This window comes from Aptenodytes forsteri, unplaced genomic scaffold (assembly GCF_000699145.1).
Source record: "Aptenodytes forsteri isolate BGI_AS27 unplaced genomic scaffold, ASM69914v1 Scaffold11, whole genome shotgun sequence".
Lineage (NCBI taxonomy): Eukaryota > Metazoa > Chordata > Aves > Sphenisciformes > Spheniscidae > Aptenodytes > Aptenodytes forsteri.
Genome location: NW_008794155.1, coordinates 4,668,829 through 4,694,256, shown reverse-complemented (window position 1 = coordinate 4,694,256; position 25,428 = coordinate 4,668,829). Strand labels below are relative to the sequence as shown.

Sequence of the window (25,428 nt, the reverse complement as noted above, 5' to 3'; positions counted from 1 at the left end):
ATAAACTCCAGGAGGTTATTCCAGTCTCTTAGGACTACCAAGCAGAGGCATGTTAGAGCCATACTCTTTTCTCTCAAATACATCCCCTGAATTAGAAAAAAGGCAACCAGAAGAACAAGGTTCTTAAGGGCAAGATTAAGGCTGCAGACAACCTGCTGTGCATAAATAGGAAGTCCCTGCATGCATTAGGATGACCTGTGTCAGTCAGGCTGTGAATCACATCATCATCTTGCTTTCCAAAGAGTGTCTCTGACTTTCCATTATGCCTGTTTCATATGTATAGGGTTCAGACAATGCATATGGGCTGATTTTTGTGGATTCATTCCAGAAGTAAGAACTAGAAGAAAGATATAGCAAAAGATAGACACATTATGTTGTAGAGGAAAATCTAAATGTAGAATTACAATCAGTATAATACATAATAGTATCATCAAATCAGTCACTCTTCACCTCTTGTTACTGTAGATATATAGAGGATTCTGGGAAGGAAAGAACAGCTTGTTTTCTGAGAAACAGGCACACAAATGGCACATTTCACTTATGAGACTTCGCTGTGTTAAACATAACTCCATTGCTTTGTTACTGTATTACAAACAATCAAAAAGGGAAAACTATTTGCACATAATGTTCCTTGCAACAAAACTGTAATTTTTAACAGTGTCTGAGGAGCACCATCACTCTCCTTTGGGAGCAAGAATACAACCTCAATTTAGTTAAATATGGGAACAAATATTTATCAGGATCTTTGCACAGTGGTGGAAAACTACCAGAAGAAAAGCCATAAGGAATTAGTTGTTACCGAGCTAGCCCTGGATTTCTTTGTATGGAAAAGCAGTCCAACAGCAAATGCTTATGTCCTTGACAGCCCAGGATTTCCGGTGGAGCTCCCAAAAGTGCAGGTGGCTCCTCTTCTGTCCTTCTCTGGGAGACAGAAAACTGCTAAGCTTTGCCTAGTAATAGTCTCCTTAGTAGCTTAGGAGGCCTGGTTGATGCAGTCTCCTGTGTGCACTTCCACTCCAGAGATAAAAGTTTAATTTTAAGCATATATTTCCTCTTTCTGCAATAGAAGTTAGCATTAAAAATCCTTTGTGGATTTCAGCTAGGGAATTCAACTAGTACCTTTTTTTCAATTCATGGCCATGCCCCATCTATAAAATGTTACATATCAATGGCCTGAACATAAAGTGTGTATAATTTTGTGTTAAGATAAAATTATATTGCCAATAGATACAGTTTTTCTTCTCATGAAAGAGCTGTTGACACCAATGGCTGTGCAAATTAGAAGTGACAGTCACAACAACTGTTCCACATTTGAGTCTCACAAAGCATGCAGACAAAAAATTGGGTTGATCTGGCCAACAATGCCACGAAATGTGCCTGTATCACTTATGTAGTCACACCTCTCTGACACCTGCTTCAGAAAGCAATTGGCAAAACACTCCAGACTTCATGACTAAGAGCTAGAAGTCTTGTAGGACTGCAATTATTTTATCTTTGTATTGAAGTTACCAGCCTTTACAGATAAATCTTCTTTCTTAGTTTTGGATAAGACAGGCACATGTACACATATTTATATCCAGCAAGAGGGCAGAAAATGGAACTGAACTTTCTTATGTTCAAAGCCACTCCTCCTGTGAAGCTGCAGTGTGAGTTAATGATTGCAATGGCGGTGACGCCCTGCAAATGGGACAGATGTGGAGCTGTGTGCCATTGTTCTCATGGTGCACACTAAAGCCTGAGAAATCTCTTCTGAAGTCATCACTTCCCAAAATCATGTCATCCCTCCAGAATGAGAAAACCCAGCCAGCTCTTACTCGGCAAGAAGAGCCCATCAAAATGCTTAGGCTGCAATTGCTCAAACTGTTTGCCACCGCTTTGATGTCAGTGTAGTCAGACGGGTGCCGAAATGAGCAGTGAAGCAAAAATGAGACAGGACACATAATACTTTCAGAAAGAAATGGAAGGAATCAAGCTGTTCTTCTCCATTGCACCCAGGGCCAAAGAAACCTGAAAAAGTGCCCTACTATTAAGGCTACCTGTAATCCCCATTGAGTCTTTGAGCCAGACTTCTCTTGGTGGAAACTCAACAGCACTGACCTCAGCACAGGGATCGTTCTCCTTGACAAACTCCCTACTCTGTTACTCATATCTTTCTCCTCTTGGATTTGTATAGTCAATCTCTGAAGACCTGCACTGTCCACCATAATGAAAATCCCTTCTGCTAAAAAGTAGTCTAGACCATGTCAGCTGGTGAACAAGCGGTCAGAGGCACTCTGCACTAGCACAGAAGTTGAGGGATGACTGGGCCCGTGACATTAGGTGGGGTGAGTTTCAGGCTGTCTAAAACCCAGGATTTCAGTTCCTGCTGATCAAAAGAACGCGCCTGGTCCCCACAGCAGTATTTGTTTGGAGTGTAAATCTCAAAGAAGCACAGTGGGGTTCTGAAAAGGTTACAACCCCTGCAGCCATAAGGTTTTATTTCCTTAAGTTTTTCATACAAATTCATGCATCAAAATCCCCAAATTCCCAACAGCAAAAACACACTTCCATATCGTTTAATACAAGACAGGATAGTCCAGCTCGAAGACCATCCATGCTCCACTTTGAAATTGATTCCTTTTCTATTAAAAGTATTAGTATGTTAAGCAAACTCCTTGGGGGAAATAAGCCTTTTTCCAAGTTTACAAGGAAATATGAAAAGCCTTTTTTTTAAAAATCTCTTCATTATCTGGCTCAGTACTTATAACAGTTCCTGTTACCAAAGAAGCAGCACTTCATATATATTGATGACACCTTAAATACACCTGAGATTAAAGATGTTGTTATCCTCTTTTTACAGACAAATGTTAAAGATGGACAGATAAAGTGAATTTGTCCAAGGAAATGGAGAAATTTGTAGCAAATGAAGGAATCAAAATCTAGTCTCCCAAACACAGTGCTTTAAACAGCGGATCGTCCTTCCTCTCCGATGTGACTGCACCATGTCTGTCCTGAGCTTTAGTGCATATATTGACAATTCCAGAATTATAACAAATTGTGAACTTAAAACAAACTCTCTTCCTCATCTATTTTGATCACTGTACACTGACATAAAGTCAAAAGGAGTTAAAAAAAAAACTTGAAAGACTTATCTGTAATCAGCTAAGACTCTACATAGATATCCAGTATTGCGATCAAACAGGAAAGAGACTCTAGTTTTTGATATCCAAATCACAAGGACAAACTTAGAATCATAGATTAGAATCATAGAATCATTTAGGTTGGAAAAGACCTTTAAGATCATTGAGTCCAACCGTAAACTTCGGAAGGAAAGTCTGCCGGGTGCTTGTTTTAATTTCTTGAGTTCAACTACTGCACACAATTATTTCTGGGGATCACTCTCCCTCTTAGATAAAGTACTTGTGTCTTGAATGAGAATAATATTAATATATGAGGTATTGGTTTGGCCTTTCATGGTCTTGCTTTTAGGTGGACAATGCCTCTTGGAAACATCATAAAAGCTCTTAACATACTAGAGCCTTTTAGTCAAGTAAACTTTTAAGCAAGAAATATGATGGTTCATGGCAATTCAAATCACACATATTCTTGTCTGCATTTACGTCAGCATTCACTATAAATCTTCCCTCAGTTATTATTATGTAAAATGATAACAGAGGAGAATTTTATTTACAATCCTGCTTCTAAATTCATTTACCCTAAAGAAATCACATCATCCATTTGTAAGTCCAGCAAATTAAATTCCCACAGGGCAGCCAGCTCTATGGAAAGGGTTAGAATATTTTGCTTCAAGTGAGAATCCTGGCAAGACCTAACACAATATTGCAATAATACTGCATGCTCTGAGCTCCATCTTATTATTATTCTTCTAACATGATCACTATGCAACATTTAATGCTCATTAGCAAGAATATTTATTCTGGAGTCAGGCATATTGATATTATAATGAGAACTCAATTTCATACATCCCAGAACAATAATTCGATTTGTAAAAAACAAATTTGTAGACAACGGTCAATAGATCAAAAGTGTTTATTGCACAGAGGTATCTTTTACGACTATTCAGATATTAACTTGGACAGGCTTCACACACTAAAAAACTTACCACGGTGTCAGAGAATATAGGACATATGTTGATAAGTCACACTGGAGATCGCCTAGGTCATGTCCTCATTTGTTATGAAATATATGGTTGTGCAACTGCAGTAAAATCTGATACTCTATTGCGCTGAGTACTGATCATATCGTTCTGATCATATCATAGTAATCATAGAGAACAGGTATAGGTAGAGGTACATAGCAGGTAGCCATGCGAGGGCAGGAACGCGCTGTTTTGCATGTGAATAGAGCCATTCCTTGAAATTCCCACAGAACAAACTATTTGTTCAGAAGTTTGTCATAAAAGTGAACAAAAGGGATGTGAGGATGAATGAGTCAAAGAGACATTCAGAAAAAGCACAACGTTCATGGAAATGTTCCGTATTTTTGACCTGTTTTTACCAATCACAGACTGGTATATTATGCAGTAGCCTAGCTATTCCTCCAGGAAAGGAAAAAACATTGCTTTTGAGTCATGAACTCGAAAAAGAAATTCATAAGCAAAGAAAATTGCATATTGGCAATACAGAAGGAATGAAAATTGCTAAAAACCAAGCTGACTTTGATATCATGAGCGAAAACGTTCCCAAGAACAAGAAGAGAACAGGAAGGGAAGGAAGCTGTTATGCAATGTGGAGTACAAGATTAAAAATAATCCTAGAGGAACAGGTATATGGGTGGTTTAAGGTCCTGGGACAGAGATGGCTTCACTCTATAAGAGAGCTAGGCTCAGGTTTGGGGAATCAGCCCTGACTACCGTACCACCTAGCAGATTCAGACAAAACCCCCTGTCCAGAAAGAAGGGAAAAAAGGGTTAGACAGCAGTTTGCTAGGTGGAGGGGGCTGTTTGCTAGAGCTGAAGGGAAACAAAGAATTGTTGTTCTTGTTATTAAGTGGGCAGAACTACCTTGTTCTTTTGTTGGTCAGAAAATAAACCCAAGAGATTTTACACTAAACACACCACGGTACCCATTCTCCTGGCTGGCAGGAAACAACAAATGCCTATGTCAGTATGGTCCCAAAGCAAAAAAAAACACCCCAAAACAAATCCAAATTCTCTCTTGTTTTCAAAAATTAAGAAACAAATAAAACATGGAGGAAAAACCAAAAAGAAATATACAAGCACTGAAATTGGAATGACTAGTTTATCCCACCTCTAGGGCAGCAGCACACAAAATTTCAAGTTTAAAAAAGACTCCATAGTTAATTTTTCTCCTGCTCAAAAGAAAAATAAAGAACACCCAAACCCTCAGTTCAACTGAAACCAAAATACTTTATTGCTTTTCTTGTTGAAAGTGCAAAAACAAAACCCAAAGAAGCTAAAACCTAATTGTGGTTTCCAAGGTAAGACAGCATACAGAAAAGCAGATAATAAAATCATTCCAGCTGTCTGTTATAAACAGACAGACAAGTAATCCACCCGAAGGAGAGACTGACACCAAGCCCACTTCAGAACACCCACTGTATGGTGGCAGGAGTAAGCAGGAAGTATAGATTTAAACTCTGAACAAAGAGGAGTGAACCAAGTTTCATTTTTGCATCCCAAAAGGGTAGTGAGTAAAATATAGACGTTTTTGTCACCAGTTTCTAAAAGCACAATGTTCTATTATAACTTCAGCAAAAAGTTTAATTTGTCCTGAAATGAAATTTTACAGGCTATCATTTTAACAAGAAAAAATTATTATTTTGGAAGGTTAATCTAAAAGATTCTCTTCCCTTCAGTCCAGGCTTAAAATGAAAATTTAATTACAGTGATAAATACTCTTGAATGGACATTTTTGTTTAGCTATATTGCTGTATTTTTGATCCATCAGTTGTAAGAATGGACTAATGTAACTAGAATTTTTGAAAAGTGTTTTATCTGAAGGATTGCTACCTAGTATGGAGTTTAATATATTATTTCAGCATTTTATATCTTTATAAGGAATGCTTATTCCGTTTAAAAAGATACAGGATAGGACTGACTTCATTAAGCGTTTTTTTTAAGAATTCACGTGCAGAATATCTGATTAACTGGGATGTATCTCATTCCTGTTTCCAGACACTTAAAAAGGCTTTCCACCACGTTGGGTTCACTGCTTCCAGAATACAGCAGTACATTAGGAAAATGTAAAACTCTCCTTTCTTATAAACAGCATAAACAGACCTGGTTCCTTTTGAAAAACCTCTACAATCTTTGCTCTCCGCTCTCCTAAATTCTGTCACTCTCCCTCTACCCCAAGTGAGGCTGATAAAATGCACCTGCCCCCTGCCACAAGCAGCGATAAGAAACTATGGAGCTTGATATGGAAACTTCACACCCAATAAGAGTGGATAAAATTATCCATCACAGTCTGAAGGTCACATTGTCAAAAGCATCTATGTTTTCTAGAGATGCTGGAATATATTACTTAAAATATTAAATGCTTTAATAGTTTTCAAAACTAGTCTCTCTGTCCCCTGTTAACTGTGAGGAGCAACAACTGCAGATAACACAATGACAATAAAAATGAAAAAACCTTAAAGTGTGGTGAGACAACACCTGCAAAAATGTAGATGGTACCAACCACCACTTACAAGTATTCATAACTAATAAAACAAATAGAGGAAACAATGCCAGACACGTTTACCTCAGTAGTGCAATTTTTGTTTTAAAGAACTTTTGTATCACAAGAAAACAGGTAATAAGTCACTAATACCTGATATACCTTCATGATATTGACAGTTCCTTCTCCATTCTGGCCTGGGGATCCTTGGCTCTGTAGTAGATTTCTCACTGTCTCCTGCATTCTAGAGAATGAAAATATTTATAAAAGTCAACTGTATGGAAAAAAATTAAGAGTTGCATCCAGTGTTTTTGTTCTTTTCAAGAGCCTAATGCATCCATGGCTACCATGAAATTAATATTTAAAGACAATCCTGGCCTTATAATGTTCTCATACTCCATGTTATGAATAACACATTAAGGGCACTCTTTTATCTTTTGAATATGCACAGTAATTCGTTGTATTGTTAAAATCCTACTGGAGCTCAGTTACAAAAACTAAAAACAAATGTGTGCACAAGACATCACCTTGTCAACAGTGTAACCAAACACCATGATAAAATTACTGTCATTTAGGAACAAAATCAGTCAGATTAAAAAAAAAAACCTGCTGTTTTTCTAGCCAATTGTCAGTTTTGTGCAATTTAGACAGACTGTCAAATACATTACTAGTATTTACTCTCTATGTTCTAGGTGCAGCAGTGTGTGCCAGTACATTTGTTTATATAGGCACAGCTGCTGAACACATTCACCCTTCTCTGCCCTTTCAAAGGGATGTAAAAAGCAAGTGTAGGCTACAATCTGGTACTACCATCTCATGAAAACGTAATCAACTTCAGTTCCATCAGTGAAAGAAGGAAGGTTTGCACTTTCATTTTAAAAGGTGTTAATAGACACCATCAAAAGTTGTCTTTGATCTACACGCATTCATCAAGCATGTTAAAACTGATAATAACGCTAACCCTCCTGAATGGAGGCTGAACAGAATAAAGAGTTCTGCTCCTTCGCACAATAGGACGGCTGGGGATAATGGAAGCCACCTACAAAACACTGGTCCCATTCAAGGTAGATCAGAAATTAAATCCATGGGCTTAGGAGATGTCACCGAGGCTGACCACAAATAAAGGGTCTGAGACTACAGCTGGTTTCAGCTCTGTGAGTACCAGTAAGAAGAGAAAAGGGATCAAAAGCCAGAGAAGCAGTGATGGACACAACAACAAAGACGCTGGGTTTTACAACAAAAAATGTCGAGTGCCAATTCCAGCTGAAGGTCCTCACGCTTCTCCCCACTCCCCATCTCCGCATGCAAATTCTCACCCCTGTACAGCTTTGTCAGCTGTGCAGATGCAACAATTTTTCTCACCCTCCCTTTCATGTTTTCTGTTCTTTTCCTTTGAAGCTGTCTCCATCCCTTGATAGAGTTGGAAGAACAGCCAGGCTGGAACAGGGGCTGGAGAAGGGAAACTGCTGTGGCATGGGTGTGTGGGTGACACAAAGGCAGGACAGAGAGAGGAATACCTTAAGCCATATTGCCAGATACGCTACATATTAAAACTGTGCCCTTGAAAAAAGAGACGGTATTCCTAGGCATATCAGACCAGCAACTGCCTGCTGTTGTTTATTTCCACTGTGTTTAGGGAAACATGACTTTTGTGTACCATTCTCTGCAAATGCAATTGAGCGGAAGAATTATTCACAGCATATCAAATTTTTTTTATTTCTAAGGTAACAATCCATCGAGACAGCAAATATTAGCTAACTGCTCTGGCCAAAGGCCAATAACATTATGTTTTATATAAGCCTCATGGTCTTTCTGTTCTTTCAGTCTTATCAGAATGAATGGTATTGGCTAATTTAGCAATAATATGATATTTTGCTAGGTTTTCTCCTTTCAAGTCAGTCAGCTATGCTACTTTTTGAGAAGCCAACACTGGGTATTCATTCTACTCAGATGAACACTGACATTTTACTTAGTCGTATGATGGTTTTTTGTCATTGATGTGCAGACTTCTACATTGCCAGAATGCCCACAGAGTAGTTGGACCATCTGTTGACCAAATGTGAATACAAACAAGCCAGCTCTAATCTCTAGTGCAGACACTGGTGCAGTTTTTCAGTTGCAGATTGGAACCATTTCTGCTCATAGGCTGACCTTAATCAGATGCCTTTTACACAAAAGAACAAATCATTTTGGTTTGTAATATAAATTCCTGTGCAGTCCTCACTGAAAGATTTCACTCATCGTTTCATTTTTAAATTAATGATGTAATAGCATTCTTGATTATTGTGTTTATATATGCATACACAGTTCCAACTCTAGCCCTCCATAAAGTTCTTACAAATCAATAAATAAGCAAAAATGGGAGAAAGAATAGATTCAACTATCACTACAATCAGAGTTTTTCAATTTAGGCCTAATAGTATTAATGAAAATATAGTCTAGTTGCATATTAGTATCATCAGTTAAACCAGCTCAGAAAAATTATGAAGAATTTTTAAATTCAATAGATCCTTTAATCTTCAGTCAAATTCAAACAGTCTATTTTGGACAACAAGCTCATCTTGTCGAACAGCCTTATAGGGACTGGCAAGCACACAGTTTCATGTCGCAATTAGGAACACCTCCCATCAGCACACAGATTTCTATGCAACAGAATAATCTTTGCAACACGACAAAGCGCTCAGTTAAACACAGTCGAGACTGTTGTTTTGTTGTTTGCAGCTATTATAAAAGTTTCTAAGAGTTGACAGCCATAAAGCTGAACCGCACACATACCAGAGACACTGTCTGTGTGGTCATGTCACTATAAAACCAGCACTGAGAGGATCTCACAAGCTTTAGGTACCCACTGAATATCTGAAAAAGGAAAGAGAAAACTAGTTTCTGTCAAACAAGGAGGTGAAATCTGCTTACAGTCAAATTTACTGCAAAGCTCTGATGGCCAGTGCTCTTGCAGTTTATAGGCTGTTGCTTCTTCACTAGCATCCCAGTTGTCCATTTTTAGGAAGGACTGCTTAACCAAACATGGCACAGGATAATAATCGAGACTTGTTTCTTATAAATTAGAATCTCTGAAGCATGAATTAATGGCACCTTAATTGAAAAGCAACTGTTATATCATGATCTATAATACTTTCCACAATGACAGTACATGCCAGAAAGATTTAGTGTAAATTCTTTTAAAGAATGCAAGAATGATTGAGCCTCTATAAATTTAACTTGAAATCCCACGTTTGGCTCCCTGAACAAGGGTTCCAAAGGACATGTAAATCTTGGAAGTGAAGCAGAAAAATCAGGAGCTTTATGAAAGGCTATTTCTACACATCAACCTATATTTTTCCCCCTTTCTGGTAACCACGAAAGGTTATCTTATCTTGGTCATGATTCTAATATCCTAGATGGACCCACTGCAACACCAAGCACTTGCCGATTACATCTAAAATAGCTATCCCCCATGCGTGTATTCTGCCTGCTTGCTGGCCTACGCTAAAAAAACTGTTTTGCCAAGGATTCTGTGCATCTTACGTAACTATCAAGCTGTTACAATCTGCAAAAACAGTCTCTAAGGCTCACCATTCTGGAGTCTACATTCTTCAATCACTATTTAAGAACATTTATTTTCCCCTTTCTTCAGTGTTCTATTTACTGCCTATTCATCTGAAGCATCTCAGTTAGTACCATTAAATTTTTTGTTACATCTATTATTTGAATAGGAAATGGAAGTTTTCTTAAAACTGTTATTTGAAAAGGAAATTGAAGTTTTCTTAAAATTGAAGTGTTCCTTTCCATTTTTCTTTTTTTTAAAAGCTATTTTCTTTAGGGGAAAAATAAATGAAACCCATGTTTGATAGAAGTTTCTTAAGTTTCTTGACAAAATGTCAGTTTAGAGTAGGGAAACAGTCCTCCACCAGTCCTAATCTAAGGATAAATTTCTCAAAGCTTTAAACAGAAGAAGAAATGGGGCACTCTGAGACCAGAATCTGTTCATGGAATATAAGAGTTTAAGGAACATAAAATATTAACGCTACTGTGGAAAGCACTGTCAAGATTTCATGTGGAAGATTATCTGCAATGACGATCACCAGTGTTCAGGAGCGGCTCTTTCCAAGAGGATTCGGTGAAGAGACAGCTCTGAGGTTCTTTAGAGCAATCGAGAGTCTGTGTCATGAGAAGAGACTAAACAACTTATCTTGCTAAACTTAAGAGACCAAGGGTTTACACAGGTATGACTTCCACAAAAGAATCAGTGAGAAAAAGTAAAATGAGAAAGAAAACCACATCAACCTAAGGCCAATGATTGACAAAACAAGATGGGAATACAGTGGTTACAAATACATTTAGGCTGGAATTAGGATGGGTTTAATCATTGAAAAAGTGAGACTCTGAACCAGCCTGAGTGGTAGAGTAACGGGATGAGAAACCTAAACAGTTTTAAGCCAGTTGAGCAGTTTATGAAATTAATTACACAGCAGGGTCAAGAACTGAGGACTAAAATCCACAGGTCCTTGCTGCTATTCCTCCTGAAACAAAATCAGTCATTCCTACATTTTAAAAATGTAATTTGTCCTGTGCTGCTGCGAGCATACCAGGAAATCAATCCAACCGCAATGTAGAGTTATTTATTTTGGCTTTGTTTCTGTGTGTTTTTCTGGGCAAGGGGGCCAGGGGAATCTCTGGAAAGGAGGAAGCATCGTTCCCTGCCCAGGGAGCACACACTGCATAGATGCCCAGGTGTCCAAGATGGCAGAAGGAAGCTTCCTCTATATTTTTGCTGCAACTCAAATCTTGTCTGGAAGCCAGGACCTGCTGTCAAGGACCCTCCAAGCTGTAGTAGACTTGCTTTTAAAGCTTCTTGATGTTATGTTTCTGACAGCTCTGCTGCCTCCATCTCCTGCCTGGCCCCGCTGCTGCAACTCATGGCATGCACCAGAGCAGTTTCATCCAGGCCAGGCGAGACAGACCCTGCTGGGGTTGACGCATCACTGGTAGGCAGTCAAATTCCTGACCTTCCTCCCAATTTTCTCAGAACCATCACCTTCATAAACGGGTACTTACGTTGTGCTGTCCCTCAGCAATGCTGGGATGTGGTCAGAAAACTTGCTGGCTTTGTGCCTCTCCCAGTTCCGTCATCTCAAGTGGACCAAAGCCATAAGCTATTTTGTTGGGGTCCTCCCCAAGAACAGATTTTAAGACCATACAGGAATTAATCTTTCCTCAATACACTAATGCAAGGAGGCACAAGAGTTCTCTCAGCCTTCCAACTCTACAGAACCTTCCCCATATATTTCCCACTTCCCAAAAAGGTCTTTCAGACCCCTTTCAGTTAGGTTTATTGCTTTCCTTCCTTGAGAGAGGTGTCTCTCACAGTCTGCCACAGTAATTTCACACGTGAAGAGGATTTTCTCTGACCAACCTCTCAACTGTGTAGGACATGCCTTTATGTCCTGTCTCACTGCAGAGGAAACCCATTCTCTTCTCTGGTCCTCTGTAGCATATCCGTTAGAGGGGTTTGATGTCCCCAGACCTAAAACCTTTCCCTGTTAGAGCAAACTGCCCTTGAAAAAAATCCTTCCCATATATCCTGATCTTTGATTGTCCTTCTAGCATAGGGAATAAATACTGTCTATAGCCCGTGTTCTGTTCAGCCTTTTTTACGATTCTCCCTTCAAGCGACAGGTAGCACGTAGTTGTTCCAGCTCTAGAAGGTGCATGACAGTTTCAACCCCTTCCTCACTGACCTAATTCCTTCAAGATTTCCATGGGCTGGCAGCTACCTTTTGCTGGGTGCTATCACCTTCCCTTTTCATCACCCTCAAGCTGAGGTGACAGTACTCGGTGGTTATTTCAAATGCATGTCACAAGAATTCCTTCAACTTGATACTAACTTACAGTCTTAGAGAGACGTGTCCAAGGGTTTCTATAGAATCTTACTGCAGCAGCTGATGTTTGTATTTCAGCTTTTTCCATCTCCTCATACCATGCAGCAGGTGCAGGATTCTTTTTTAAGTCTTCAGAGAAAAATATCAATAACATATCTTTCTCCATCTTTAGCTTAACTTACTTCTGTGTAAACAAAATTCTCAGGTGGGTATTTTCTTCCAGCTCCTATCTGTGAGACTGAGTGAAGCTTCCTGCGTCTCTCCTAGGCAGTCTCTGGCTTAAGTCTCTTGACTTCTATTTTTAGTTATAACCTCCCTGGAGATGTGGCCTGAGTTTCAGCTGCTTGAGCTGTCTGACCCCTCTCTACCGCCCAATCATGGACTAAGGAACAAGTTCCCGTGTGGTTTCTCAGCTCTTTCAGCTCTTGGTTCAGCTGTGAGCCAGTCGGCATTTTTGCCAGCTGGACTTCAGTTGCCTCTTCGGAGACTGCAATCTGTCTGGCTTTGGTGGCAGACTTCTGTGCCTCTGTCCAAGCCTTGCAGCTCTCTCTCCAAACCCACAATCCAACCAAACAAAAAGCTTCTGTCTGACTCAGCTCCCACATAAACATGTTTGCTTACTCATACACAGTTTCGAACTTCAGGTTTGGGGTTACCTGCATCTCACTTCCCTCACCACTCCGTTCGAAGCTCTCCAATGGATCAGGTTAGACTTTCTCCTTACAGTGAGTTCCTCAAACTACCAGAAGGCTTCAAAGTAAACAACACACACAACACCCCTTCCTGAACAAATAAAAAATCCAGATTTTAGATTAAACATCAGATTTTTTTAAGGAGGAAAAATATGAAAGTGGCTTCACAAGACATAACAGAAACAAAGAGAGCTCATCGAACAACAGTTCCTGTTCACTGCATCCTTGCAGAAGTGTCTTTCCTTCTACCTGGTTTCAATTAAATTAGTAGCTTTCTGAACTGCAGACTCTGCCTACTCCCCTCTGGCCCCGAGGATTTCCATTACCTCTAGATATGGCTGCCTGTTCTCCTCAGCTCTCCCCCTGATCTGCAGGCTCATCTCCAGACTGTGCAGTGACCTGCCAGCCACACCTACAGCCCCAAGACCCCCCTGCTCTCCTCCATGAGCCATGGTGATCCCCAGGACGAAGTGGCCCCTCCTTCCTGGGGCTGTGTCCAAGCCCGCTGTTCTCAGTACACCTGCTGCAGAGAGCCTGCAGCACGCTGTCAGGCCATTGCTTCAAATGGGTAGGTAGCCAGAAGACAGACACAAGCTTCTCCAAAGAATTCAGATATTGAAAATGGATTAAAAAAAGCAAAGAGAGAAGTGAAAACAGGTATGTGATAAACTTAAAAAGAGAACTGACAGATGGGAAATGCTGAGGCTTTAAACCCCAAGGGGTTTTCTCCGCATTTTCAGTTCTGCTTAGGCTACGACATTGGTACGTGCCTTATAGCAGTGTGCTGGGCAAAGCTTACAGAATGCACAATATCCATCCTTAATATTTCAGTTGGAAAATAAAGTAATAATATCCTCCATAATAGCAACAGAAAGACACACATATAATGTATAATTCATGTTTATTCTTTCTGTTCATCAGTACAGGTGCTTATCAATCCAGAAATACCATGGCAAATTCTCTTCCTGCAGCACCATAACAGCCCTTTCCCCACCACGGGCTCTGAGCAGCCAGTTCAACCCTGTGGCATCCGCTAGTGGCAACTCCAAACTGTACAAGCCATGCTCTTTTCGCAATACTCATGCTAAACCCTCCCTCTAAAAACATACTCAAAGCATAGTCAAACTGTTGTCTGAAGGGCAAGCTACCTAAAGAAGAGAAGCACATAAAATAAAGTATAGAATCATAGAATCATAGAATAGTTTGGGTTGGAAGGGCAAAGGTCAAATTTTCGCAATACTCATGCTAAACCCTCCCTCTAAAAACATACTCAAAGCATAGTCAAACTGTTGTCTGAAGGGCAAGCTACCTAAAGAAGAGAAGCACATAAAATAAAGTATAGAATCATAGAATCATAGAATAGTTTGGGTTGGAAGGGCCCTCTAAAGGTCAAAGGTGTCTTGTGCATGATGAGGGCAACTATCGCAAGGCTGTGCTGGAATGAAACAGGTCTCCAGCTCTATTTACACGAGTGGAAAAGGATCCTTCTTTTGAGTGTACAATCTAATCAGATGCTCTGTCCGCTAGACCATGCCACCACTTGAAAATTACACAGAACTGAAAGACTGAGCACAACATCTACTTAGTTGAACCAATGACCATTGTACCCACTGGAAATTTTCAAGGTATCCTTAAAATAACGTATGTGCCTTGAGCCTCAGATAAGTACGGTAGGGTTTTGAAAGACCTTAGCATTGGCATATCACTGCTCCCACACAAGTCTGAATTCTGCTATCACACACTGGCAGACCTGACATTTCTCTGAAACTGCTCTAACTACCATCTGAGCCAGGAAATGTTGGAAATGTTTCCATTGTCTCTTTCAGCCATACAGATTTCACTCATCAAACTTACACCAACAGCAAAAAGTTTCTGAACTGCCGTAGAAACCAATGGTAATGTTTATTTCTGTGTTGACAAATAGACAAATGCCATATGGACTGTATGGGTGTCTTCCACCACCAGCCCCGTATATGATTTTGTAAGTTACAGGCAAAAACCCAGTCCAAGACTAAGCCTCACAGAAAAGCTTCTCACAGGCAATTGAAAGGATTTTTCAAATGGAAGGACTGTCCCTCCTACAATTCCCCAGTAACATATTTGGGACCTTAGGACAGGAGATATTTTCATTAACTGTAAGTGGATAGAACCAGACACGTACAGAAAGCTAATTCTCGTGTCAGCTTAAACATATGCTCATAAGTTCAAACTCTATTCATGCTGGAGGCACCAGAAATAGTCATTGTTTCAGCATAACTAAAAGCATCAGAAAAATTACAGACAACTATACAATCAGACTGCAAATATTTCCAATTTCAAATAATGGGATTTTTACTTTTTTTCATTTTCTACATTTTAAACAAATATTTGTGTTTCAATATTTGCAAATATATAGATAGATGGACAGATATATCTATCAGCTCCTCCAAATACACATATTTAATTTTGCATATAAGCACCCTGATACAGACAAACCACTATTGCTTGAAGTTACTTATGGGAATGTAAAGCCACTCAAAATTAAAAAGGCCTTGTTCCATTCTGAGTTACAGCTTCAAGGGGGTCCAAGACCACCTTGACATAGCTACATAAATTTCTATGTGTTTTCCATGAATAGCGAAGATGCTATGTGGAGGGAGGCAGCTTCTGCGGGGTTCAAGTAGGTACAAGAGAAATGCAAGACGAAAATGAGGTCTGTCATCAATGAGCATTTGCGGAACCCCCCACAATGCAAACAAACTGTTCTTATGCATTTTCACACTACACAGCCCATCATGAAGCTTTCAGGCTCAGACTGCACAGTGTCGTGGTAGACACCAACCTGTGCTGTCCAGAGTACAGACAGCAGCTGGAAGAAAGCTAAAAAGAGGAGGGACTTTTTTTTTTTTCTTCTGCAGAAATTATCATGATTTGTTTTCAGCCTCTCTGACTCCCCAGTGAAAGTTTTCTTAGACCATTGGATTCTGGACTCCAGTCTTAAGCTCTACATAATATAAAGTTATTTCACTCTCCTCACAGCTCCACCTCTTTGCAAATCTTATAGGAGTTTTGAGACAGTTCCACTGTTGTGAGCAATACCCTGTGAAAATGGGTGGATATGGTTTTCTATAAGTAAAATCCCAACTTCATGGAACCAACAAATAATACCATTTTCTTTACTATAACGTGTTCCAGTTTTTTAATTTACACAGTGACTGGGAAATCCATTGCAAAGTATTGAGATTTTCCAATTAGTGAACAACTGCAGTAAAAATCCAAGGATGATCTATCACAAAGTTGAGTTTGTTCTTCTAATTGACAAATCACACTACCTTTAATTATCATAACTCATCATGTGCTAGTAAACATGGTTATTCTATTAGAAAGCTCAGTTATTTGAGGCCTCATCCCAGGATATACTAAGTCCCTACTCATAAGAGGTCTGAGGTCCACAGCTTTTGTGCTGTGAACATGCAGGTTAACATAGTATACCAGGTTTTTATCTTACAGGTGAACAAACTGAGGTACAGCAAGGTTAACCAACATGGCCAATATCAGTGATCATTAGAACCCAGGATGCCAACGGTTCACACTGATGGGTCTAAGCAGCAGATGACATGTCCTCTCTATATTGTTTTCTTGGTACGACTGTAAAAATCTTCAGCTCTTTCCATCAGTGATCTGAGCTCTGTACCTTAAAAAAGTTTTCAGTAATTTCAAATAAATAGGCATTTTTGCTATCTCTTTAACTGATATGTTAATGTTTCACACATTTCATATGCCTAGCTTACGCTAGTTCTCGCATAACCTTAAACAAGCCGTTCGATCTGGAATGAAGCATGGTATCAAAAGCTCTGATTTGTCTTTTTATCGTTCCAACATTTCTGCTCTTCTGCACTATAATGAAACCTGGAGGACTTGTGGGAGGATACAGAGAGATATTTATACCTCACCATTCTGTAATTGTTCAGCATTAAAAAGCTGCAAAACACTTAAAATATATAATTCTTCTGATTAAGTTGCTAGTGAGCATGCATATTATTGCTGTACAGAAAGATACATAATTCTTTTGATTAAGTGACTATACCATTAAAGTTGTTCAGAAAGTTTCATTATATTGAACACCATACAACATGTGCTGATGCCTTCAGAGGCAAAGATTGTAAAGTTTATTAAATTCTTAAATTCTTTTCCCCTTAAAATGTTATTTGTGAATTTAATGCCTTTAAAAAACTAACTACTAATGGAGCTAATGGGACTCTAAATAAATAAACATTCAAGAAACCACTGCTGGTTTGGTTCAATAACCTAAATCTTACATCAAAAATCAAATTCACAAGACAGCACCAGCCCTTTCCTGACACTGACAGCCAACGGGCAAAGGCCCAAAGGCCAAACTCCTGCAAATGTAACTACACAGGACTCAAGTATGACAGGAAAGTTTCCCACTTTGAATTTGGATCCCCCCAAAATGGGTCACCTCAGATGTTCACAAATACAAAGAACAGCAAGAATCAACAGAACAGCAAGAAACCCCCCCCCCCCTCCCAACACTGTACAGCCAATGGCAAAGGCCCAAAGGCCAAACTCCTGCAAATGTAACTACACAGGACTCAAGTATGACAGGAAAGTTTCCCACTTTGAATTTGGATCCCCCCAAAATGGGTCACCTCAGATGTTCACAAATACAAAGAACAGCAAGAATCAACAGAACAGCAAGAAACAATGACTCTGGTTCCCAACCATGAGATTTGCTTAAAAGTACTTTTAAAGACAACATGGAGTCTTAGTAAATATAACTTCTTTTGACTTTCTGGACTTCAGCCTTTCCAAATTTCAGCTCAGAAAGACTACAATAAGAAAAGAAAAAAATGGAGATTTTCAATTAAGCCATGACTTCCTGAAAGCCTCTACATGTAAGATCAGCAAAGATGGATGAAATGTGTAGGAATATTCCAAGGGATGTCTGTGCTACAAATAATGATATGATAATATTTTAATTCCTAAGGGGGATAATGTGCTGCTGTAGGTGTATCTAGAATTTGTCTTTCCTTTTTCCTCCTCAGCAGAGAGCTTGCTTTGGATGTTAAAATAGACATTCACAGAGGGCATGAGACAGTTCTTGGCTGATCAGCTATGATCAAGTGTTTTCTCTGTACCCTTCACAAACAAGTGATGCCCTGATGCCCCCTCTGTGTGACTAGGACCTTCTCATACAACAAACCCTCCACATTACCCTCCAAATTACCAACTTATGGAATGAAAAATGTATCAATAAAATGCCTCCATGTGTTTCTCCCCAAAGTAGATTGGGAATGACTGCCAGGAGAGTGAATGCCAAGTATCTTCCTCTGAGCCTGAAGAATGCCTCCTTCCGTGCGGGTTTCCTGCAGCACTGCCCTGGAACAACACAGTTTCCTATTCTAATGGTGCCCAGCTCAAAAGGAGTTTACCCTTCTGGAGGACAGATTCAGTAAACAGCAATACACATCTACTACCAAAGAAACCTAAGACGTAGAAGTAATTACTCTTCCAGTCTTAAATTTCAGGTGGTTAGAAAATAACCACAAAAACAAGTCATGTCGGAGACATAAGAATGAAAGCTTATTAGGTTGTAGATTTCCAAACCCTAGCAGCATAGCAAAATGGCCTAAACAAGTAATACATGGTTAGAATAACGGTCTCCAAGGGCTTAATTACCTGTATCATTAGGTAGTGGTAGTCTGTCTAAAATTATATTGACAGCTCTTCTACAAACATGCAGTTGATAATGAGGCAATAAAAATACATGACAATGCACACAAAGAAGAGGGCTGGAACAGCACCATATACAGCAACATCAGCTTTGATGCCAACAAACAGGAAGGGCTGAATTAAGCTATTTGTAATCAGGAAAGACCTAGATATATTTTGTCATTAATAACTTCTAATGTTCTCCCTTTCTGTATGTGTGCAAACCTAACAAAAGCAAAAGAAGATAAGAAAAAGAAGGGAAGAAAAAGAATATCAAGGTGCAAATGAGATGCAAGAAGAAAGAAATAACAGCTGCATTTAGGGGGAAAAAAAAAAAGAAAAAGGCAGGGACACTTTCATGCCTCTATGTTAAGCGCCATAAAGCACTCCCCGTATCTTTCCAAACACATTACTCTGTCTCAGACATTATCCATTGTGTGAAGTAACACCAGGAAAAAACCATACCAGAATACACAGGCTCAAAATGCCAAATTCGTCACTATTGAAGCCCATCTCTTTAAATTGCATTATCCTGGAGACAAACTGAGTAAAAGCAGGGGGGAGTTTCTGTATGTAGGATTTGCGCTGAAATACACAGAAAGAACACTGGCTCTTTGCTGCACCTGTGTGCTTCCACTACTGCCTGCTCCCATTTTCCCCTTGCTGAAGTCATGCAGCATGTTGCCCCTCTATCAGACGCAGTGTTTGAAATATCTCTCACCTCATAGGTTCAGGAGGTAAGTTGTATGATGCCAGAAATGGGGTGAGAAGAGTAAAGGACACTTTAGAGGGATGGCCAGCTATCGACATGGAAAACAAAAGGAATAGAGGGGAGAGTAAAGGGCTCTGGAAAAGCATATTCCATTACTTTGGCCCACAAAGTAGAGCAACTGGACAAACTAAGAGTTGGATTAGGAGAAGAGAGAAGAAGGAAATACTTATAAACAGAGAAGGAAAGGAGAGGAAAAAATTTTGAGAAAGCATCTTAAGGAGATAATGGAGAGGAAGAGAACAGCACAAGACATGAGGACCAGAAATAAAGGCAACAGTAGCATAAAAGTTGTAAGAGAACTTTGAGGAGAAGAAGAAAAAAGGACATGAAAATGTAAGCAAGATGTAAGAAAACAGAAAAATAATAAAGTGGAACAGCAACAAAAAAGGTAAGCATAAAGAGAAGTGAAAGGACATCTAGACATCTCTAAGGTGCAAATGTTTATTGTAATTATTTGTAATGTATTGGTATTTCTTTTGCAGAAACAGGAAAGCTATTAGCTAAGACTTCCATCAGAAGATCATTTAAGAACGGTTTAGAGAAGGATTTTTAGTCTAACTACAGCCCTAAATGGAGAATCACAACATTACTCCCTCCTCCCCTTTCAAGCACTCATTCTTTAATCATCTATCTTCAGCACAGCATGGCATACGTTTTCAAACTGCTCTGCAGGATTTTAGCCACGCGGCTCCCATTGTGTTTAATGGGAATCCTGTGGACAGAGCTCTGTATGAGGCTTTCAAAACGTACTCCAAAAATCTCTAAATAATGCACTAGTTGAACATTACCCTGTTTACTTCTCAAAGGACATGACTAAAATGAAACAAAGGTTAGGTCATTTATAAAAGTAGTACTTATTGGGAAGCTCATCAGTGTTTCCTATAGGGATATTTTTCCTCTGTAAAAATATTTAACATGACTATTTAGGATTTACTTTTTCCACAATACCTAAAACAGAGAACAAAATCAACTCAACCCGTATTTGCTTCAGAAAGGAAAATCCAGCAGTTAACACATCAGCCTAAGATTCGAGAATCCCCTCTTCAAGACTTCGCACTGTTATAGGATAGCTTTGTGGCTTTGTTTCAGATTTTCGTCTGAAAATTATTTTAACAGTTTCTATTTCATAACAGCTTTATGATGATAATAAATACCAGTGAAGCATTAATCAAAGATTCATCAGATACAGAAAAAATGCTCCAATATTAACTCACTCTCTCCCTTCAAGAGGAGGGCTGTTTCCATGATCAGGTCTGAGATAACATGAAAGTTTTGAGAAATGTAAAACTTTGCCATCCGTGCTCTATGAAGAAAAGACCTTCGTTTCTGTGCTTTTACCTTTCAGAAGCAGCATCCAGAATAAATACATGAAGATGCAATTTTAATCAGCTTTCGTGCACCCAAACAGTAGATCACATTCCATCATCCTTTGGAATATAAACCAAATAGGCTCAGCTACATAAAAAGCTTCAGGGATTTCAATTTCAGGGGACAGATCCTCAGTCTCCTCAACCTTTGCAAAGCAGAACAACATTACCGCAGAGAAAAGAAGGCTGGTGCATTCACTAGGCAAAAGTTTAGCCAAGGAACGGCAAACATAACACTCAGAGCCTACCTTTCTGGCTTCAGAAATGAACATTAGATGTAATATTAATATCAACAGTTTACTATAAACTGTTACGTTATCCATGCAATTTGTGCTACCGTGAAAGTTGAAGATCACCTTAGAAATAACATACATATATGTCAAGATATCTCAGAGAATTGGGCTCGGCAAATAAAATTCTTCAGTCGTGATCTAGTTAAGCAGTTTTTTCCTGGACTTACAGAATAGATACTGGACATAAAGGTCTACTATGAAAGCCTCAGGAAATACTCGTAACACGAGAAGTTCCAGCATTTTGCAAGATTCTGAGTTTATGTCAGCGGAATGCAGAAAAATTAGATGACTCTGGAAACTACTATGTCTACCAGCTTCAACGTGTACCAGCACAAATTATTGCAAAATTGAATAACTTTGGGCAGAAGTCATTCCATTGAACTTAATAGTTCATTTCATAGAATCAGGGCCTTTGTGACTTAAGTGAACAGACAGCATGTATTTTAGCTAATCTGGTGGAAACAAAGTCTCACAAGCCTGCCTTACTAAGAAATAGTTTAGTAGTTCTCCTGAGGGGCTGTTTTTCCCCTCTAAGCAAGAATCAACACCAAGAAAAAGATCCTTTTTAATCCTTAATTAATTATCATAAAAAGTTGAAAGAAAACAACCATTATCTTATAATACACCATTACAATGCAGGAGACCGACTTCTGAAAAAACAGTATAGATATCCATGTCCAGGAGGGGAAAAGGGCAATAACAACAAAAAAAGCCAGAATGATATATGAAAGAGAGGCTGGGTTGGACATGCAGGGAATGCAGGGTAAGTGCTGAACAGCAGCATCTCACAGTACCAAAGCTTTAAAAATTCCATTTGTTCTTCAGAAAGGAAGGACAGTTTACCTTCATCACGAGCAAAAATGCTACATAGGGCAGGAAATCTTGCGTGTGACAGGGAGTTCTATTCATGTGAGAAGAAGCCACATCAGGTCCTTTTATATCCATAGCTGGGCAGGGGAAAAGGCAAGACTTTTAGCCAGTTATACAAATGCAATATAACCTGTGGGTTTAAGAGACATCTAAGACTCCTGCTCACTCAGTTATGAAGGTTAAGCTAAGTTTTATGACACAATTATAGTAATTCACTCAGGTTTCAATGTTGTGTGGTTACAAGGAAAAAAGGTCATGTTGATTACAGATGTGACCCAGAGAGGTCAAGTCACCACTGTGCCCTCCTGCTGCCACAGACAAGCTGGGCAGAGGCACTCAGGGTGCGCTCTGGCTAACAGAAACCAGCACGAGCCAAACCTCCCACTGTGGGGGCTGCAGGTACTTTGGAAAACAGTTCTTGCCATCCTAGTTAGCTGTAGATAGATGATGGGCAATAGGAGGCAGAAGAATAAAGCGAGAGGGCAAAAATCTTATCTCTGCTAAAAAATTGCATCTGGACCAGACACTGTTTTTGCACGCAAGTGCAGTGCTTATAGCGTAGATCTATCTGCTGGTTACCTTTACAGCAAAGAAAATCCTACTTGACACAAATGCAAGCAATGTCATCTCGCAGAAAATCTAATACTGGGATTGACTGTAAAATGAAACTAAAAAGAAACAATTATTTTAGATCATCCATGTTCAGTTTATTGTTAAAATAACTGCTATAATAGTAATTCGTAAAATATCCTCATTTGCCTGTTTTATCAGTGTCTTCTAAACAGCATTTTTATTTCAAGATTATTACAAAGATGCTGATAGTATTTTTATTAGCACAGTGCTAGCACAGTATTTTTATACCTTTGTTAAGCTCATTGCTAATGATTCATTTCAAAGTAATCTCAGCTTACTAAAAGGAAGTGTAATAGATTTCCTTAATCTTCATCATCCTAAGCTCTCATTCGCTGTTCATGCCACCAAGCACATTGTATGTTTTGAGAAATCGCTTGGCCTGCAAATGGCATAAACTAAACCTGCTAAAGAAATAAACTTATTGTTTGGAAATGTAAAAATCATAAATCCAACAATATTTGGAATTGCTGAAGGAATATGATAACTCATTTTGCAATAAAGGCTACACTCTTCTGTAAATCACAGGCTTTTTTGTTTTGATATTTACACTGATGCACCTCCAAATGGACAATAGTCTAGTGGAAGAGAGACAAATCTATATCTGGTGGGGTGATCACTTCTAGCGTTTGACTCCTAACACTGTTTGCTAAAGACAAATCTTTTAAAATCTGAGCAAACACATCTTGATTTTATAGATTATATCCACACCTCTTTGACAAGTGGAAAGCTTCTGGATTTTAAACTCATTTGGGAACAAATCTTTCAATCTATCACTGATGAAAAATTACTGAGAGAGAAAAAAGCTATTGTTAACTTAAAATGAAGCAATCATCTACTCATTTTATTATTATTAGTTATTATTTATCAGAGGCTGCTGTAGTTAAGAGAGTTGTTTTAAGGAACTGCTTACAAACAATATAAAGACAAATACAAACTGGAGGAACCTGAGTGTTAACAAGCATTAAGGGCTGAAAAATGGTTAATACACCTAAAAGACTGTACATTGTCAGTAGATGTAACCAATGAATGTACATCTAGTACAAACGTGCCTTGTAATAAACAACAGTTTTCAACTGTGAATATAAAAATCACATATTCGTATATTCTGCAGAATACCTGATTATATAAACATATACAATATTCCTTTACTTTTATAACTTAATTCACTATTATAATCACACAGTCAAAAAGTCAAACATAATTTTGAGTTGTTCTAGGCACCAAGAGCTAATGATGGGAATCTGTGCTTGAACAATGTCTTACACTTATATGAACATTGGCCCATCACAAAAGTTTTGCAAAACTAGCAAGTGGACTCTATGTGCCATCTTTTCTGAGTCTACTTTAAACAGGCATAGGTTGCACAGCAATAAACTTCTACCTTGGGAAACGAAGGACATTTTAGCAAGCCTTACGTTGGGCAACCAAGAAACAAGACATCCAAAATCGTTCAGCGCTTCTCACACCCTGTGTTTTGTCCTAAAAGCTTTCACATTTTTCGTAAAAATAAAAGGCACAGGAAAAGTTAGGTAACTTGCCTAGAGTCAGTCAGTCAGAAGGGTTCAAACTTCCTTTCAGATTTCAGTGACAGCAATATCTGGCTGGGTTAATAATTTAGTCATGAACAAAACCCAGCAGCCCAGCTTAGTCCTTTATCACCAAACCACACCAACTATACTTTGCCTCCTATTTTCTTTAATAATGTAAAGGCATTCTTTTATATCTTAGTCCTTTATGTAGAAAAAATATGAACTCTCTGTTTTGGTTTAATCTTTGCTCTGTAATCCCAATATTTAAAGAGTAATGCAAAGGTGAATTATAAGGTATTTTTCTCTAAGCATTGATTTTTTTCTATGACTTTCCCTAGCATATGAACAGCACATGCAGAACAGAACAAAAACAGAAATAATAAACAAATAAGAGTTAATTATTTGTACTGTCTTAGTACAGCTACAGATAGAATCACAGTATGAGTGAAATGTACATTAAGCATTACAGGGAAGCTGCTTAACAAAAAAACCAGGTTTCTTCTTAAGTTCTTTAAGTCAACTAAATTTGCAAGTAAGTGTGACAGTCATCATAAAGTCAGATGTATACATGACTGGCTACTTACCAAGTTGACTAAGATTTACCTCAGTCAGCACAACCAGCCAGTCATTACCCAGAGGGAGGAAAAGCTATTGATGGATACAAGCTGCACCAACAGATTCAACTGCTAGAATATTCACAGACCTATTATACTTGTCATAATCGGCATTTAACATGTATGCCTGAATATTACTCTTGAGAGTTTGTTTTCAGTTGAGAAACCACTCAGATTCCATGAGGGACAGCAATATAAAACCAGGACAGGCAGGTGATATCTACCAAAATATCCTGTAAGGGCGCCTGGTCTTTAACACTAAGTCAGACAGATAGTGTCATTCCTTACATTGAGCTACTCGTGGTGTCTAATGTAGATACAAATTCAGAGCACTTAAAACCTGTGCATGTCTCTACATTGCTGCTAGATTACTGCAAACCACAGTCCAAGGATCAGCACCGGATGTGTGATGTCAGTGGTGTAAGCACCTTCCCTCTCCACTCCTCA

The 25,428-nt window shown here is 38.9% G+C and overlaps 1 protein-coding gene across 1 annotated transcript in view; it reads right to left on the bottom strand.

Moving 5' to 3' along the window:
- NCKAP5 (NCK associated protein 5) overlaps nt 1–25,428 on the bottom strand; it is a 467,588-nt gene that overhangs the window by 155,115 nt on the left and 287,045 nt on the right. The window contains exon 7 of the mRNA XM_019472169.1: nt 6,774–6,864. Within this exon, the coding sequence (XP_019327714.1) occupies nt 6,774–6,864 (91 nt within the window). The remainder of the gene's footprint in view (nt 1–6,773; nt 6,865–25,428) is intronic.